Source organism: Phaethon aethereus (genome assembly GCF_964289735.1).
Source record: "Phaethon aethereus genome assembly, chromosome: 18".
Classification (NCBI taxonomy): Eukaryota; Metazoa; Chordata; class Aves; order Phaethontiformes; family Phaethontidae; genus Phaethon; species Phaethon aethereus.
In genome coordinates, this window is record NC_138594.1 from 9,565,268 (window position 1) to 9,581,568 (window position 16,301).

General features: G+C 44.6%; 1 protein-coding gene across 2 annotated transcripts in view; it reads left to right on the forward strand.

The window, feature by feature from the left end:
* The window catches only part of RAB11FIP4 (RAB11 family interacting protein 4), a gene marked incomplete at both ends in the record, with an annotated part of 120,894 nt that overhangs the window by 98,603 nt on the left and 5,990 nt on the right, over window positions 1-16,301 (forward strand). The window contains 4 exons of one of the 2 annotated variants that reach the window (XM_082008306.1): window positions 8,695-8,918; window positions 12,552-12,743; window positions 14,237-14,371; window positions 15,888-15,923. In XM_082008306.1, the coding sequence (XP_081864432.1) occupies window positions 8,695-8,918; window positions 12,552-12,743; window positions 14,237-14,371; window positions 15,888-15,923 (587 nt within the window). Of the gene's footprint in view, window positions 1-8,694; window positions 8,919-12,551; window positions 12,744-14,236; window positions 14,372-15,887; window positions 15,924-16,301 lie in introns of those variants that run through there. The other variant, XM_082008307.1, reaches the window with a different exon arrangement.

Consider the following 16,301-nt stretch of genomic DNA (forward strand, 5'->3'; position numbering starts at 1 on the left):
TTCCTCCTCCTAATGAAGAGCTCTTCAGAGCTACTTCAGTATTTCTTAAACATGAAGTAAATTAGTTTTGAGGCTTGTCTGCATTCAGACTGACCAATGAGCTCTGGAAGGTGTTTCAGTATAAACTAGAGCAAGGCCACATCCTTAATGCTTTCCCTCTGCTTGCCAACGTAAACTACTCATCATCAAGTATGACTGGATTTCTTACTGTGCTCAGGAAACTCGAGATGTTTCTCTACCTCTTGGGGTCTGAAATGGCTCCCATTCCCCAATCATTCCTCCCCTCTGGACACTGCAGTGTAATCTAACCCGGGTGGGTAGGAACGCAGAAATATGATTTGTGAGGCAAAAATCTTATTTTCTTTGGGTTTTTTTTTTTATTTCTTTATTTCCTTGTGTTTGCCAGAGGCCAAACTTGCAGTAGTATAAAAAAGAAATGCAAATATTACAGTTTCCAAATTCTGTGGGGGAAGGGAGTTTTGACCAGGGTGCCTGTAAATAATTAGCTTAGGCATAGGCAGAACCGTTCCTGCCTGGGACGGCTTCTTCCTGCTCTTCATGCTGTCTGTGCCTAATGGCGGCACCGGGAGTACCCTCCTCCTCACCCAGCAGTGCTCTGGAGGAGCACCAAGTCTGCTCGAGGAGCTCTTCACCCACACGGGTGCAGCACCCGCGGGCAGGTATGATGCAAGTTTTCTGCTATTTACTGAGTATCTGACTGGATGACCTTGAGGCTTGTCAAGGAAAACCATTCAGTGTGTGAGCTCAGCTGTCTCCTGAGCAGCAAACACCAGTTGCAAAGAGCATCTTGTAACTTACAGACTTGGTTAATTAAGGCACTGAACTGAGAAATGAGTGCTGGACTATGCTTTAGGCCTAAAATAAAGACATTTATTTGTCTGTGCATGTTCAAGGGTAGAAACATGACCTGCCTCCAGCTCACTTTGACATGGTATAGGTGTTCACTTGTAGTATTGCTTCAGAATAATGTAAGCTGAGCTTACCTTTGACCCTTGGTCTCAAGGCTGGTCTATACTGGGGTGTCTCTGCAGTGTCTTTAACTATGAACCGCAGTTCTGCATTTCCTGTGCCTGAGGAACGTTGTGACATGTAGCCTGCGGTTGGCTGTACGGTGCCCAGGGCACAGCGGTCTTCATAATTTTGTCACCAACTGTCCATGCCAACATAATGGTAAATGCTACTGCCTGAGATACACTAGTGCTGGCCCTGTTGCCCAAAGGGGCAGGTTTAACAGGGGCAGGCCTGAGCATCAGTCCCAGGAAGTGATCCCGAGTAAGAGTTTGACATTTTCTGTCCTCCCTCCCTGTTACTACTTTTCTGACTTTAAATATAGAAAGAGATTGTCTCATTTCAAGGCAAAGGCTTCTCAAGAGGGTTAATTATGTCATATTTATTATCTGCTGTGCAGATCTTTTTAGGCAAATATCATTAATTTTTTTTTTTTAGCTGTATACCAGCTTTTTTTAAATCAAGGGCTGCAGCACCCCTGTGCATGCTGCAAAGGTGATGCTGAGTTGACCACAGCTCATTTCAACATACAGCTGCCTGACCTGGGTGGCCTGCCCTGGAGGATGCGGTGGCAGGTGGGTACCTGCTGTGGGCTGTCCCAGCAGTTGGCTGTATGGGAAGGGCCGTGGTACCAGTCTGCAGAGGTCTGGCAGCTTGCACAGTCAAAAGCATTTCACATCAGAAATGGTACCAGAGACTTTTTCAGCTAATTATGTCTCGTTCCCACTCTTAACTGGAGTGGGTACCTTACCAGTGGCTGAGTGACGTTTGTGACATTCTCCTGGTATACCAGCATGGTGCGTCTTTGCACCTCTTCTTCTAGGTGTGTGAAAGAGAATGTGAACTGTCTGGCAGCTCAGAGCTAAAAGTACCCTGATCAACATTGGAACAAGGTCCCAAACAACCTGGTGGGTTTTATTTTGAACTCTGTGGTTGATGTGCTGGTCCTGTCCATGCTGGAGGTGAAGGGAATATACTCTTTTTTTCCTAACGCTGCAGACGAGCATGGTTTTTTCTTCTACAAAGGGGTGCTCCTTGCTTTGAGCCTCCAGTGATGGCTGATGAGGGTACGATAGCCTAGTAGTGGGAAGCAGCCCAGGGAGTGATGGGACACAACTTCAAAGTAATGGGAAAGAGCCTTTTTTTTTTTTTAACTTTCTTTAGAGGCTCAAATTAGCAGTCTGCTAAAGTCTTTTAATGTTAAAACTTTCAGAGCATAAGCAATGACCTGTGAAAAGGAGTGCTTGGATCTAGACCCTGTGCATGATGAGGTCTGGCATGTCTATTATGGCCAATTAAAGTGACAGGTAGCAGAGTGTAAACACTCCTGACTCCTGCCGTTCCCTGGCTGGCTCCAGGCTGCACGCTGCCTTTCTCCTCTGCCTTGGAAAAGGCATGTCAGTTTGAACTTTCTATCCAGAGCACAAAGCAGCCTTTCAGAACCTCTGTGCCCTCTGCTCGTGTGGTTCAGTGTGAACAGCCCAGAAGCTGAAGCTTGGTCTTTCAGTCAAAACCTGTTGTCCTTGAATTGCACAATTGTATGAGATACAGAGGTTAACTTGAGAAGGAAACTGAGGCTGGCAGTGCGTTGCAGCACAGGGATAGCTTGCCCTCTGTCTGGGGACTCTGTGCCAGCTTTCCAGGATGCTGTCCAGCACTCGGTCCTGTGTTTGGATCTTAGGAATAAACTTGCCCCTAGAAGTCCCTTCTACTACCCAAGCAGCAGTGCGTGAAGCTTTGCCTTAAACTGAGCTTCAAATATTAGATTTTAGTAACTGAACTGTCAGAGGAAGCTATTGCATTGAACAAACTAACTTGTGGCCCTAAAATAGCTTCTTATTTGAACAGCTTAGTAAAATGACAATTCTCTGCATACTGATCTTGAACTGTGAGAGATTTTAAACTCCCACCTGTGTCGTGAGACTTGGTGTTCTTCCATGCTGCAGCAGATGCAAGCAGTTGCTTATGACTTCTTCGCTCCCCCATCAACCTACCTGCAAGCTATGTTGGTGTGCATGGCAGCCCTTGCTCTGCCTTGTGCTCCACTGCAGCTGCGTGGGTGGGAGCCAGCAGTCACTTGCTCAGCTTCCTTGAGGACGCAAATGCAGAAGTGTGGTCTCACTTAGTGCTTCTGCATTTTCCTTTTACGTAGTTTCTCCTGTTTCCAGTCAGAAGAAAGGGTAGATTGGCATCTCCCCTCCTCTTCCTGACAACTGAAAAAGAAGGGAAATATGTTGGGAGAGAATCTGCGCTTAAAAAAAAGTTCACAGCCTACTTGGTATAAATATGCAAATGTTTGCACAGGAGTGGTGTGTTTCTAAAACACATTGGTAAGAAATGCTTCACACCCTTCTTTGTCACCCAGTAATTAAGAGAATACTTGCTTTCCAATGCAGTGGCTGCTTAAATAAATATGAGAGAGCCTGGATTTTCGCTATAATAGATGTGCAACAGCGAGCAACATTTCATCTGAGACTGCCAAGCCTGGCAGACCTCCATGTGGCACCTTTTCCTTTCCAGATGTGGTGAGGTGACTTTTCCTGCACTTTTGCTGGGAAGAAACTGGATGGGGAGGGTGCAGGAACTCAAGACTTGCTTCTGTCCCACAGCCAGCAGATCCAGCTTGTGGGGCAGGTGGGGGTCGGGGGCATGATCCTGGTGAGGGAGGTGCCATGGGTGATGTGCATTTGGCATTTCTTGTTACTGGTCGTTTGTGGTGGTTCCAGCTCTTGCTAATCAGATTGTCCAGTGGTGGGAGACTTGGATCCTCTTTTCTTCCTTGTCTCCTCTGGAATACTGGGAGGCTGTCTAAATGTCTGGGTTGCTGGTGATTTGCCTATGATGGGAGCAAATTTTAACTAGGCTTGCTCTTCAGCATGAACATATTGATGCAGGCATGTCATGTTGCTTGTCTGTCAGCCAAGTTACTAGCTTTCAGCTGCTTTGCGTGCATATTTTAGGGATTGCTTCCAACCTGGGAAAGCCCAGCCAGGTCACTGCAGGGCAAGGCTGAGCTGTATTCCCATACCCACGTAATGCTCATGCTGCTTTCCTGCCCCACAAAGATCAGAAGGAATCCTTGGGAATCGCTGTCTTCTGGCTCCTGCTCCTGTTTGGGGTGGCTGTGCAAAGGCAGGCTGTGCTTACTCATCTGGCTTCAATGCAGCCACACAATTGCCTCTTTCAAGGGAATTCATTAGGTTCTGTGAAGTGGCCTTGGATTTTTGGGCAGCAGGTGCTTCTATAGAGCAAACTGTTGCTGAATATTCAACAGTTGCTATACAAGCGTCTGGCCAACTGCCTGTGAAGCACTTGGAGTTATCCTGAGCATCCGATTAGATAAAGTGCAAAGTACTTACTGCTTTAAAGCTACCCGAAGCTATGTTGTGTTGGCGGGTATTTTAACGTTCGTTGGTTGTTGAGGTTTTTATGTGAATCTTCCAAGATCATAAGCAGCAACTTCATCTCTTTTGACTCAGCCAACAAAGGGAACTGCCTAGCAAAATGAGAAACCGGGTGATTCATATTCAGGTCGTCAGAACCTCATTCTCTTACTACTTTCAGCTAATGGCACGTACACTGAAAACAAATGACTCAGGATAGAGGTGTCTCCTAATCTGTAACATACTGTTTAAATTCAAGTTAGCTCTTCTAAGGCTACCTGAATAACACTGGTTCTTGCCAATCTCTAATTTGGTACATGAAGTACTGTAGATACCTAAACTATGCAGGAATAATTTGAGAGGTTAAGCTGTGCAATCAGCCTTTTTTTTTTTTTTTTTTTAGGAGTTTAATTTCCTTAGGTGTGGTCTGCAAGCAACTTGTGCTAGATGGCATCATTGAAAGTATGGTGCTGTGAGAAACTGTGATCATTGAACAATTACAGCGTCAAATATCTTACAGCTTTAGTCAGGAGGGTGGATACCAGAATATTGTTTACTAGCCATGTGCCCCAATTCTGACTTACTGTAGTAGCTTTCTGAACCTGTATTAGTTATTTTAAAGGTGCTTTGTCGGTTTTCTTCTACTGGTTATTTAGGCCACAGAAGGAAAACTTCTTTAAATGTGTAATTGTGACAGTTGCGCTGAAGGCTGATTTCACCGAGGGAGCTGCAGAGGCATCTCAGTGGTGTTATCCAAGTCCAGTGCCTTACAGGATTTCTGTGCTGCACATCAGAGGTATTATTGTGCCTGGAAGCACTGCATTATTAGGGGTGTAGTGATTCCCCACCCCTAAGCTCTTAAAGATTTATAGCTAAGCATGTAGTTCCTACCCATAGAGAACAGTCATGCAGGCTTCAGCACGGGTCCTAGTTTCTGTACATCTTGCTGAAACAGTAATCTTTAGCACTGATTATAGGTGGACTTTGACCACTTCAAAGCATGAGTAAGCAGCTGATGGCAGCTGCTGGAGCTGAGCATCCCTGGCAGGATTGTTTCTGGTGCTGCTTGCTTTGAAAGGGCTGGTGTCTTCAGTGTGTGATTTGCCTGTCAGGTCCTCAGAAGAGCAGCCGAGACGTGCTTCCTAACCGTTCTCTTTGCGCAGGTCTCAGGGGTAAGTGCCAGATTTGTGGAGAAGAGCGGGGCTGGCAGCCTGGGACACGGTGTGCTGCTTGGCATCTGCTTTCCCCACTGGGAGGAAGCAGCAGAGGGCAGCTGAGGGGGAGCTCCTCAAAGGAGCTTGGCTGGCCCATGTTCTTCATTTATCCAGTTGCCGTCAGTCCCTGAGCTCCCTACAGCTCGAGGGTGGGATCAGCAGAAGGGAGGACCAGCTTCCAGGAGAGATTCCAAGAATGCAGTGGGGTACTTCAGAAGGTATAAAGCGGGTGTTCAGACTTATGGTGGGTCATTGCCTCCAAAAGTTAATTTTTTTTTTTTTTTTCCTTTAATGGGGTTTAGAAGTGGAAGTTCAGGAGCAGAACAGTTACACTTTGAAAAAGAATACCTGGTACTGACCAGCATGGGTACAGTGCAGTCTGTGCTGTAGCTATAGATGAGTACTCTAATACAAGTAAATAGATAAAGGTTAGGTTGCCAGAAAGAGACAGGAAAGAAAAGTGAGTCCTTAGCCTTTACAGATGACACTGCACATTTAATTGCTAATGGACTTTTTTTAAAGAGCAGCTAGGCTGCTGTTATTAGAAAATGTGTGGTGTTACCTAGAGGGAACAAAAACGGAGTCTTTCATGATCATCTTGACCTTTACTTTCTTGTGTTAATTTGTATAATACCTGTGAGATTTTCCTGCTGTAGAGACTTCCTTAAGCAGAGACTTCTCCATGAAGTCTCTGAAAAAGATGTGCTAATTGGGAGATAGGGCTGTGCCAGAGCTGTTCCTTTCTTTCCTCCTTTGATTTGCAAACTCCTACTTCAGGGATCCACTGTGTGCTCCCTGCCTCTTGCTTTCCCTCCTGGATCAGACTTTTACCAGCTGGTGCAATTCCATAAGAGCAGTCAGGGCTTTATTGCATTAAACTTTTTAAGAGAAACAGGAGCTCAGTGCCTGTGGGGCTTAACATGCTGGAGGAAACTTCGGGGAAATGTTGGATAAACAAACACTCCTGGATACTTCTGAAGCATCTTAATTGCTCTTAACAATCTTTACTTTTTCAACACCTACTAAAAAGGTCTTATTGCTTGTGCTGTCTATTTGTAGATCCCAAGGTATTTTGCAAATAACAGTGTCATTATACCTGCTTGCTTATGAGGATGCAAGGTGCAGGTCAAAAGATGTGCTAAAGAACTGAGGCTATAGCAGGGCCGGGGCAGACTCCACGGCTGGTGTCAGACCTGCCAAACCACCATCTCCCTGCGTCATGGCCATGCTGAAGGTGCTGTGGCTCAGAGCTAGAAATGTGATTGCATGATGCAATGTGGCTTCAATAAATATTACATGGTGTAGACCAAGAATGACCAAAAATCCTTATGGACATCTCTTGGAGTGGTACCTAAGGAAAGTTTCAGGCTTAATAAGGTTGACATGGAAAAGTGGGAGAACTCATATACATGTGTGCTTATTATTGTACAGTGGTGAAGTGTCTCACTGATACTAATTGTGTGTCTGGAAGACCTGTGGAAAACTCAGCTAGAAAAGCATCCAGGTATCTACTCTGAGTACGTAGCTAGAGATTCGAACACTGCAGGTAAAGCTGTCCTTTTGACTCCTGGGGTCTTCACTAGGTTTGAGCAGGTGGGGTTGTTTCTAATTTCTTAAGCCTCTTTATGCTAGGAGTTTTCACAGTGTTATAAACTGGTATTTCAGGAAAAAATGGAAGGTGTGACCTGCATTTCTAGTAGCAGTTTTTGCAAATGTTAAAAAGCTGCAGCTTCTGGCTGACTCTTCTCATGTCTAGGTGAAAAAGGCACTGAGAAAAATTGGTGTCATCAGTACAGAACATCACTAGCTCTGTAAAAGGGGATTTAAGCCGCTGTCGTTCTAGCACAGGAGTGTCCAGAGGCTACACGGCTTGACTTGAAGCCGTGCTGCTGCAAGCGCTGCCACTGTAATGGTGTCCCCATGAACGTGCTTGCCAGAAGGGCATCTGGTGCTTGCGATGGTGCCAGGCTGCCAATGCCTTGGGAGGGATTTCTGGGGACAGAGCGGGGCCCGCAACAGCTGGGCCTAAGTAGGAGGTGTATCCATGAATGAAATGCTTCATTACTTGTGCCAGTAAACTAAGCCTTAAATGTGTGATTGTCTTAACTTGTTGGCAATAGTTCAATGGTAAAACTACCTGTGGAGCTTGCAGGTGAGCTTTGGAGTGGAGCTCTGAGTCAGAGCACTTGTAGGACTCGCTCTGGAGTCATGAGTTATTTGTGTCACGCTGGATGGGAATTGTCAAAGCAGTATTGTGTTGCTATGTATCAAACAAAGGACAGAGTAAAATCTTAGGCTTTATTTTTTCAATTAAGACTTTTTATTTGTCCCTCAGGGACAAGTAAATAGAAAACAGCTTGTCTTGGCTATTGTGAGTGTTCATGGGGCAAGAAGGGAAGGGTGGGTATGAACAGCAAGAGCAAATTGTTGCAGTAATGAGAATGACATCTTATTTTAGTTGATACTTAATTGAGACATGTGGTTCCAGGAAGCAGGAACAGATGGCTGTGTGGGTTTTTTCTGCTCTCTCATACCTTTGATTGTCACAAAGACTTTACCATAAATTTTTCACACCTGCCAGCTCTTTTTTTTCACCTTATAGATTTTTTTTTTCCCCCCTATCCTCAAAGACAGAGTAAGCTGTTAGACTTACCTGATTTGCTTTTTTTTTTTAATCGATAAAATTAATACATTAAGTCACTGAGAGGTGGTCCCATGATTATCTTCTTACAAAGGGTATTTCTTTTTATAATAAAAACCCGTTGAGGATATTTATTACTCCAAGTGCATTTGATAGTAAATTAGGGCAACACTGACTACATTTTGTACCTGAGTGTTGTGTCCCTTTCTCTTATAGAAGACAGACACCAAGTCAGAGACAGTATTTGAGCTCTTCTTGAAGGCGCAAGCTAGCCTTTGTAAAGCAGATCAGGCTTCTTGTTTTATGTCTTTTATTCAGTGTCACTCTTGCTTACCAGGGCTTCCAGAGAGTGGGTTTTGCTTCTCCTGTATCCTCTTAACTGCCTTGAAGGATGATCTGAATTGCCTCCCAATTCTTCTTTTGCTAGGGTGGTGAAATCCAGGACTGTGCCTACTTGGACAGCGAAAGCGCCTACAGCGAGTCGGAGCTCTTTCCTGATGACGACACAATGACTCTGGCACAGCAAGAGGTTCACCATGAGTCTGACATGGACAGTGCTATTGAGAGTGCTCAGAGCTCGGAGGCCTCCGATGTGTGTCGGAGCGAGGAGAAGGACGATGTGCTTGGTGGCCTGTTTCTGCCTGGTGACAAGTGAGTGGTGGGTTTGTCCCATGGCAGCCCTGTTTTGAGGCATGTGCAAAAGGACTAGGGAGGAAGGAGCATTTATTTGACTAGTCCCTATTGTGGAAAGCTGAGGATGCCTGAAGGATTTAGAAACTTAATATCTATTTACAATATAAGGGAGATGGATGTCCAGGTCCTCTAAGTGGCTTACACAGCCTCAGCCCTGGCTCCTTCTGGCATGTTCTGTGAGCGCTTACAGGACTTGCATGTTGCGTGTTGAAGTGAAAGTGTTGGGTCTCTCCAGAATGGATCACTTCATGAGCATCCCCCAAAATGTAGGATCTTCTGTGTTCCCATAACCTTTATATGCTGGAATTAAAACAAATACTTCCTGCAAAGCAGTGCAATATGGGGAATGCTGCTTTACTCTTTTGTAGTTATCTGAAGATGTGGGCTCTGCAGATTTGCTTTGCAACTCTGTGTACCAAGTTAATTCTGTGTGTTTCTAATTTTCCATAATCTTTAGTGTGCATCAGTAAATTGTGTTTAACACAGTATCCTAGCATGTGCGTGTGTAACCATAGTTTGCTGTTAACACAAGAGTGTCTCTAATCCAAACTTGACTCTTCCCAGGTGTGTACCTGGGGGGTGTTGGTAAAAGCTGATCGGGGAAAGGGACCCAACTTGATTTAATCCTGGTTTAAACTGAGTTAATGCAGTACCACAGGTCAGAGCTCAGCTGGGCTTGCTCTGTAAGCCTTTGCCTTGTATTCCCTATTTTTGGCTTATCATCTTGGCTTGTGCCTCTTGAGCTTCTTTCCTTGCTAAGGCAGCCCTCGTTCTCTCTCCTGGGCTTCATCGGATGCTCTCTGTGCAGCCTCATTCCTACCCTCCTTCTGAATTTCTCAGCTAGCTGAGATCTGGCCTTCTTCCATTTGCCCAAGCAATCCCAGAGACTTTATCAAGATAATTCCAGTTTTCATCAGCTCTTTATCAAACTTGTCTCCTTGCCTTACCATTCCCAGTTCTTCAAAGCACCCATCCTTGCAGTGACTGACTTTTATGCATACTGTGTTTGAAATGAGTTATCTTTCCTCCCAGCTGTGCCATTCAGGCTCGGGGCGGGGGGGCGGATTGTGCATCCTGTACCCTCCTTCTAGGGGGACAGGAACTGCTAAGAGCTACCGTGCTGCTACTAATAGGTCTTGGTTTATCCTCTGAGGTCTCCTCAGCTTTGGTAAATCTGGGGGAAACCACTTGTGAAGCTTTATGCTTTTGTGTTAAAAGACAAGATAGAGATTTTTACTGTGGCCAAACCATAATACCTTGCTTGCTGAAGAAGCAGATGGGTTGTGTATCAGATACATCAGCCCTCTGTGAAGTCCTGCTTTGAAGAACAGGAAATATCTTTTAAAAAAAAAAAAAAAAGAAAGCTTCCTTCAGAAAGTGTTAGAATGGGCAAAACAGCAGCTTTTAGCAGCTCCTTTGGAAATGACTGCGCAATTCCTAGACAGTTTCCAGCCTGCAGCTGGTTATGAGTTCAGGATCTACCCTGAGCATGGACTATTTCAGCCCAAGCAGTTTAAAGTTTGGCAAAGCTTACGAATAACTACAAATTGAAAGTTCTAAGCAACACTACCAGACAAGTCCAGCAGTAATGACTGTTTGTATAGCTGCCGTAAGAGAAACAGGCAATGCAAGCAGGATAAAGTTGCTGAACTCCAGTCTGTTGGCAAGTGGTGATGTTCCAGGGTTATTATGCTGGAGAGTGGGTTTTATGGACAAGTTATCATCCCAGCTGAGGACTGGTCGTTTACCTCTGTCCCAGATGGAAGTGTTATGAGGAGCTTCTTCTCAAACTGACTTGGTGTAACAACACTGAGATGAAAACAGCAGTTGCAGTTAGAGAGATCATAGTCACCCCAAAACTTACCAATTCACAGTATGTCTGTGGCACAGCAGCTCTTTATGAATAGATGTTAGTGTAATGGGTTGAGCTTCTTACTAATCCATCTCCCAGCCAAGGAGCCTTGCTAGTGAAGTTTGATCTATTTCTAGTATGAGTATTCCTATCTTTATGATCTTCATCCTTTAATAGTGTGCCAGGCTTGACTTACCCTAATTTTCTGTTTATGTGAATTAGATAAATGAATTGCAGGCTATAAATGGATCTCATCAAAACAGGAGAAACAAAAGAGCATACATCTGAAACATTGGCAGGCTTCCTCTTCTTCTAATTGCTTTTGGAGGGAAGAGATATGCAAATAATGCTTGCACCATCCACCAAAGGAACACTGTTGCATCTCTTGTTTACAGCTGACAAGTGTAATATTACAGGAAGAGGAATCTCCCTGTCTCCAAAAGTGCAGGGCATGGTTAAGAGGCTCAAGGTAGATTCAAAAGAAACCTAGGAGGCAATATGGTTGAGCTGCTGGAGAACATCATCAACTGGGAGCTTACTGTCCCATGGCTCAGCTAGTGGAGTTGAAGATACAAGCACAGTGCACTGAAGCAAAGGGAGTGAAAAACGTAACCCAATCTGCACAAAGTGTCAGCAGATTGAATCACTCCCTTGTCTGTCTTGCAGAGAGGTGCTGGATTCTGCTTTGTAGTAGGAACAGTAATGTGTCAGGCAACTCCAGGGCTTCACAAGTGGAGTGTGTGCTTCAGGCCTTAGATGTGCATTTTCTGTAGGGAGAAGTTTGTTTATAAGAACTTGTAGGGGAATTTACTGGCTTGCCTGTTTGCCTTAATGAGGTGGGAGCTGAGAAAACCTGTGTAAAATATCTGCCTCTGCAAGATTGCACACCGCACGACTGCAGGGTAGTCTGGACTCTGGGCAGGAGAATCACTGTGCACTATGTGCAGCAAACTTACTCCTTTGTATTAGATGTGATGTGCTCAAAACTGCTGTGCCAGCTGCTTTCCTATGGTGGCTCTGCTGATCTGTTTACCTATATGTCTTCTCTCTCCGAGATCACAGGGTCCTGTCATTCCCTAACCGTTTGGCATTATCTTAGGTACTTCTCTGGTAGTAAAGCAGCCTTTTCTTGTGGTCCATATCTCCTCTGAAAGACACATTTTGTCACAATGGAAGGAAGGGCAGAAACCCAGCCTCCATTAAGTCACATCTGTAGTGACTCTCTGGCATGCAGTGAACTGAAGTTTGTTTCTGGCCACACAAAAGAGAGTAGCTGGAGCTGAGGGGGTGTGGAAGAGGATTTATGGGGATTACTGGGGAACTCTGGCTGTGGAATACAGCAACAGCCTCTGTCTTGTACGTGTTCCTCTCACTATCGCATGCATTTCAGAGTTGTCTGCACAGTTCTTGCGTTCAGAGCAGAAGTCTCATAAGCAGCAATCTTCACCACCACATGGAAATGATGGCTGAGGGTTGTCAAGGTGTGCTCTTTAAGGTGAAATGGTTTGTGTTTATCCAAACCTGTCTCACAGGTAGCTTGTTCATAGATTCTCATGCTCCTTGTCTTTCAAGGCACCATGTCAAATGCACATTAGGTGTGTTTAGCCCTTCAGTTTTTTAGCACAATGTAAGTGGGTTACAACTTCAAATGAGGGGACAAGCTGTAAAGATGGAAGATTCCATATCAGGTGAGATGCTATCAAAGCCGGCCTTCGAGATGTTTTGACCTCTTGTTTCAGGTCAAGTCCTCACAACCCTTCTGCAGCATCTGACCTGTCAACTTATTCCACCGCCTCTCTGATCAGTAATGAAGAACAGTTTGAAGACTATGGGGAAGGAGATGATGTGGATTTTACTCCCAGTAGCCCATGCCCTGATGATGAGACCAGAACCAACGCCTACTCTGACCTTGGCTCATCTGTATCTTCCAGGTTGCTCCTTACTCATTAACAAACAGTTTTTCAGTTTTGTTCTTCGCTGAGCATGGATGACCATACTGGAGTTTACACTGATTACATAGACTCACCTTAAAAGCAAAATGCTATCAGTTCATTTTCTGGCCTGCGATTGAGACTACATTTGCTACAGCAAATACGTTGTTTCCGATAACCTCTGTTGGGTTCTGTTGAAATAACTGGGCAGTGTTGCTTGTAGTGATTTCTTTCTATTGCAGACAGTAGATTTCACAGTTAGGGGCTAGTACTGGAAGCGACCCGCTGCAAGCTGGAAACCAGCTTAGTGCTATGCACCAGCCCTGGTGCCGTGAAGACCTGCAAGAGAGCTGTTTCTTTTTAGCATTCTGATACTACAAATGCTTAGCACTAACCTGTGAGGCAAAGTGCTGTATACGGACAGGGGTTTGTTTGAAACAAGCATCCATATTGCCTTTGAATGTCTTGGAAAACATAAGTAAGTAGCTGCTGTCTGTTAGGAGCTGGAAATGCCACTGCAGTCCACCAGTTTCCTGGATGTGACCTCAGTTTCTGTAGCTCTTGTGTCCTGTGACCAAGCCAGTTGCTGATTTTAAAGTCCTTCCCCAATCAAGGGAATGGGTGAGCAGGGTTGGGGAAGAACTGAGCAATGAGGATGCTCTAGGATTTGTCTGCTTGGATCAATAGCACATAAGGTCTTGTGCTTCGTTGCTAACACAGGGCAAGCTCACTGCATCCCTCTGTTCTGCATGCAACCCCCACGTGCTACCCTCTGTTTCAAGCACTTCTGCAGTACAACCTTGCCACCTCTCTCATGCATGCAGAGCCAGCACTCCCCTCTGCTGCCCCTTCATGATGATGGCTTGTGTCCTTCATCCCCTCAGGTTTGTGCAGCCCTTTCCATTCCCATTCCTGGGGCTCTGTGCACTTCATGCCATGATTGTTCTTTTTTATTTGAGTTTATTTTCTCTTTGTCATGCCAAGAACTGTTATCTCCTCTTTAGACCTATGTTGACTTCTCCCTTCCTACTCATTCTAGAGTTCCTTCTGTCCTACCATCTGAGGGGGTTCGTGTGACTTCTTATCAGACCACTCTGTTTTTCATCTTCCTGTCTTTTTCTTGGAGAAAAGACTCTTCAGGTTGCATGAAAGCTCTAGTGGGGTAGATGGGGGACACTGCTGAGGTGGAACGTACTAATGTAGCTGCTTTTGCTACATGCATCTCATGGACTCTATATACTTTGTGCTATTCTTCCAGTCACCCAGACTGATTCTTTCCACTGACACCCAGAACACGTCCTCTGTAAAGCCTCAACTCAGACAGATAGACTTGCCCTAAGACTAGCATTCTCCATCATCACCTCTAAGTTAGATGAGCTGCTGTTAGAGGTGGTTCACAAAGTCCCTTGTCTGTGACTGACACACAGTCAAGAGGAAAATCTGTTGTGAGTTGGTTACTATAGCCAGTAACATCTCTCCTTTCCTGCAAACAGTGCTGGCCAAACACCCCGAAAAATGAGGCATGTTTATAACAGCGAGTTACTGGATGTTTACTGCTCACAGTGCTGCAAAAAGATAAACCTACTCAACGATTTGGAAGCCAGGCTGAAAAACTTGAAAGCAAACAGGTAAGCAGCCTACTGCACTGCTTTTAGCAATGCCTCTTTAAATGGGACTAGCTAGTAGCAGGAGGAGAGGAAGAAAGAGCTGTCTCCTTCCCTGTATCCCATTCTGTCTTACACTTGTTCTTACAAAACAGTAAGAAATTCAAACCTTGACATCTAGCCTGAACCAAAATGCTGTTCTTCAGTAGCTAATAAGTATTTTTCTGACTTAGGGTGCAGACAGCATTAATAAGCTCAGATATTTTAACCAGTTAGCTCTTTGCAGAGTGAGAGTGATATTTCCAGGGTTTTTTGCCAAGAAGTAGGGTCTACTTGTGCTCCTTAGTGCAGATCTATAGATAACTACTGTTTTCTCCAGGTGGGAAGGAGTGGTCTGGCAGATCCTTAGCTAATGCATATCACCTTACATAGAGAATCACAAAATTATTTAGGATGAAAAAGACCTTTAAGATCATCAAGTCCAACCTCTCCTAAAGCTATTGGTCAGCAGAGGTACTTCATTCCTGTGGGATTTTTTTTGTCCCTTGGAAACTTGGAAAAGTGGTGAATCCTATGGCAGAAGTGACTTTTGGGCTTCTTTGCCATTTCAGCTTTTTCCTTATGTTTTTATCTCTGCCCCTCCATCCGCTTGTAAACTGTGCTGAGCACTTGGAAAGAATCCAGTGCTTCCAACAATCAGCTAGGGTTTTTGAAGGAAATTATTTGGTGGGCTGCTAGCTCCCCCTAGGAACTGCACGTACATCCTGCCTGTCTGCGTAATCCTTGGCACTGAGCGCACTGCACTGCTGCTTCTCTCCATGACGCAGCAGCATAGTACTTGACATGAACAATGTTCCTGCCCTGCTAACACTTGGGCCATGACTGGCTAGGTCTTTGGTAATTTTGAGTGAGGCTGTATATACCTGGCTGAAAGAGAGCGGTGCTCTGACAAAGAGCTGTGTGTCTGTGGGCACACAGAGGTGCGACATCCTCTTACTGGGAGATGCAGCTGGATATTTTGATTTGGTTCTAGTGCTGTTGCCTGGAGTCTGATCCTTCGTTTAGATACTACTAGTCTCTGGCTGCAATAAGGAACTGTGAAAATGGAAAGCACCTCAGTTCCTGTGCTGAACTGGGAAGCATTATGGGGAAGGATAAACTAACTGTTTATAAAATCATCTAAAAACTGGGAATCCAGAATAAATGTCCATCACTAACTCAGTGTCATTTTGTGGTGTTTCTAATGTTAGTTTCGCTCTGATTTACACTGACAAATCTCTGCTAAATATAACAGTATTCGCAAATTGACTTATTAATGATCACAGTAACTTGTGGCTCCACTCATCTTCACATTGTTGGTAACTGCAGCTTTTGGTTAAGTTGTCCAAGAATATTGTTCACAGAATTATTTTTTTCCTTCACTAAAAAAGTCAGTGTTATGTTTCATTGTGCAATTCAGCTGGAGTTTAAACTAAGATTTAATCCAACACTGATCAGACAAGTGTTTAATTCCTGTATTATTCCTTCTGTATCCATGTAGCCCTAACAGGAAAATATCAAGTACAGCTTTTGGAAGGTAAGAGTCTTCAACTTTTTTTATGAATACATGTGGAATCAGCTGTAACAATTCCGTAAGTGGGGGTCGGAGGAGAGAGGAGGAATAAGTTTAGGAAAACAAAAATGTGCCAAGACAAGTTTTCAAAGGAAGGGGCCTGTATTTGGATAGGGGTGCTACAGAATATAGAAGCCAATGCTGGTCTTGGAGCCGGCCCCTGAACTGGAAAGATCCCTGTTGAGAATGTAGTTCCTTCCTTGTCTGCCAACTTTCTTCCTTTATACTGCTATTCCATCAGTCCAGCTATTGCTTCTTTCACCCTCATAATGTGGGTCGTGTTGTTGTTGCTGCCAAAATGCAAAGGAAAGCAAGAGCATCCCTTTAAAAAGGACATCCTTT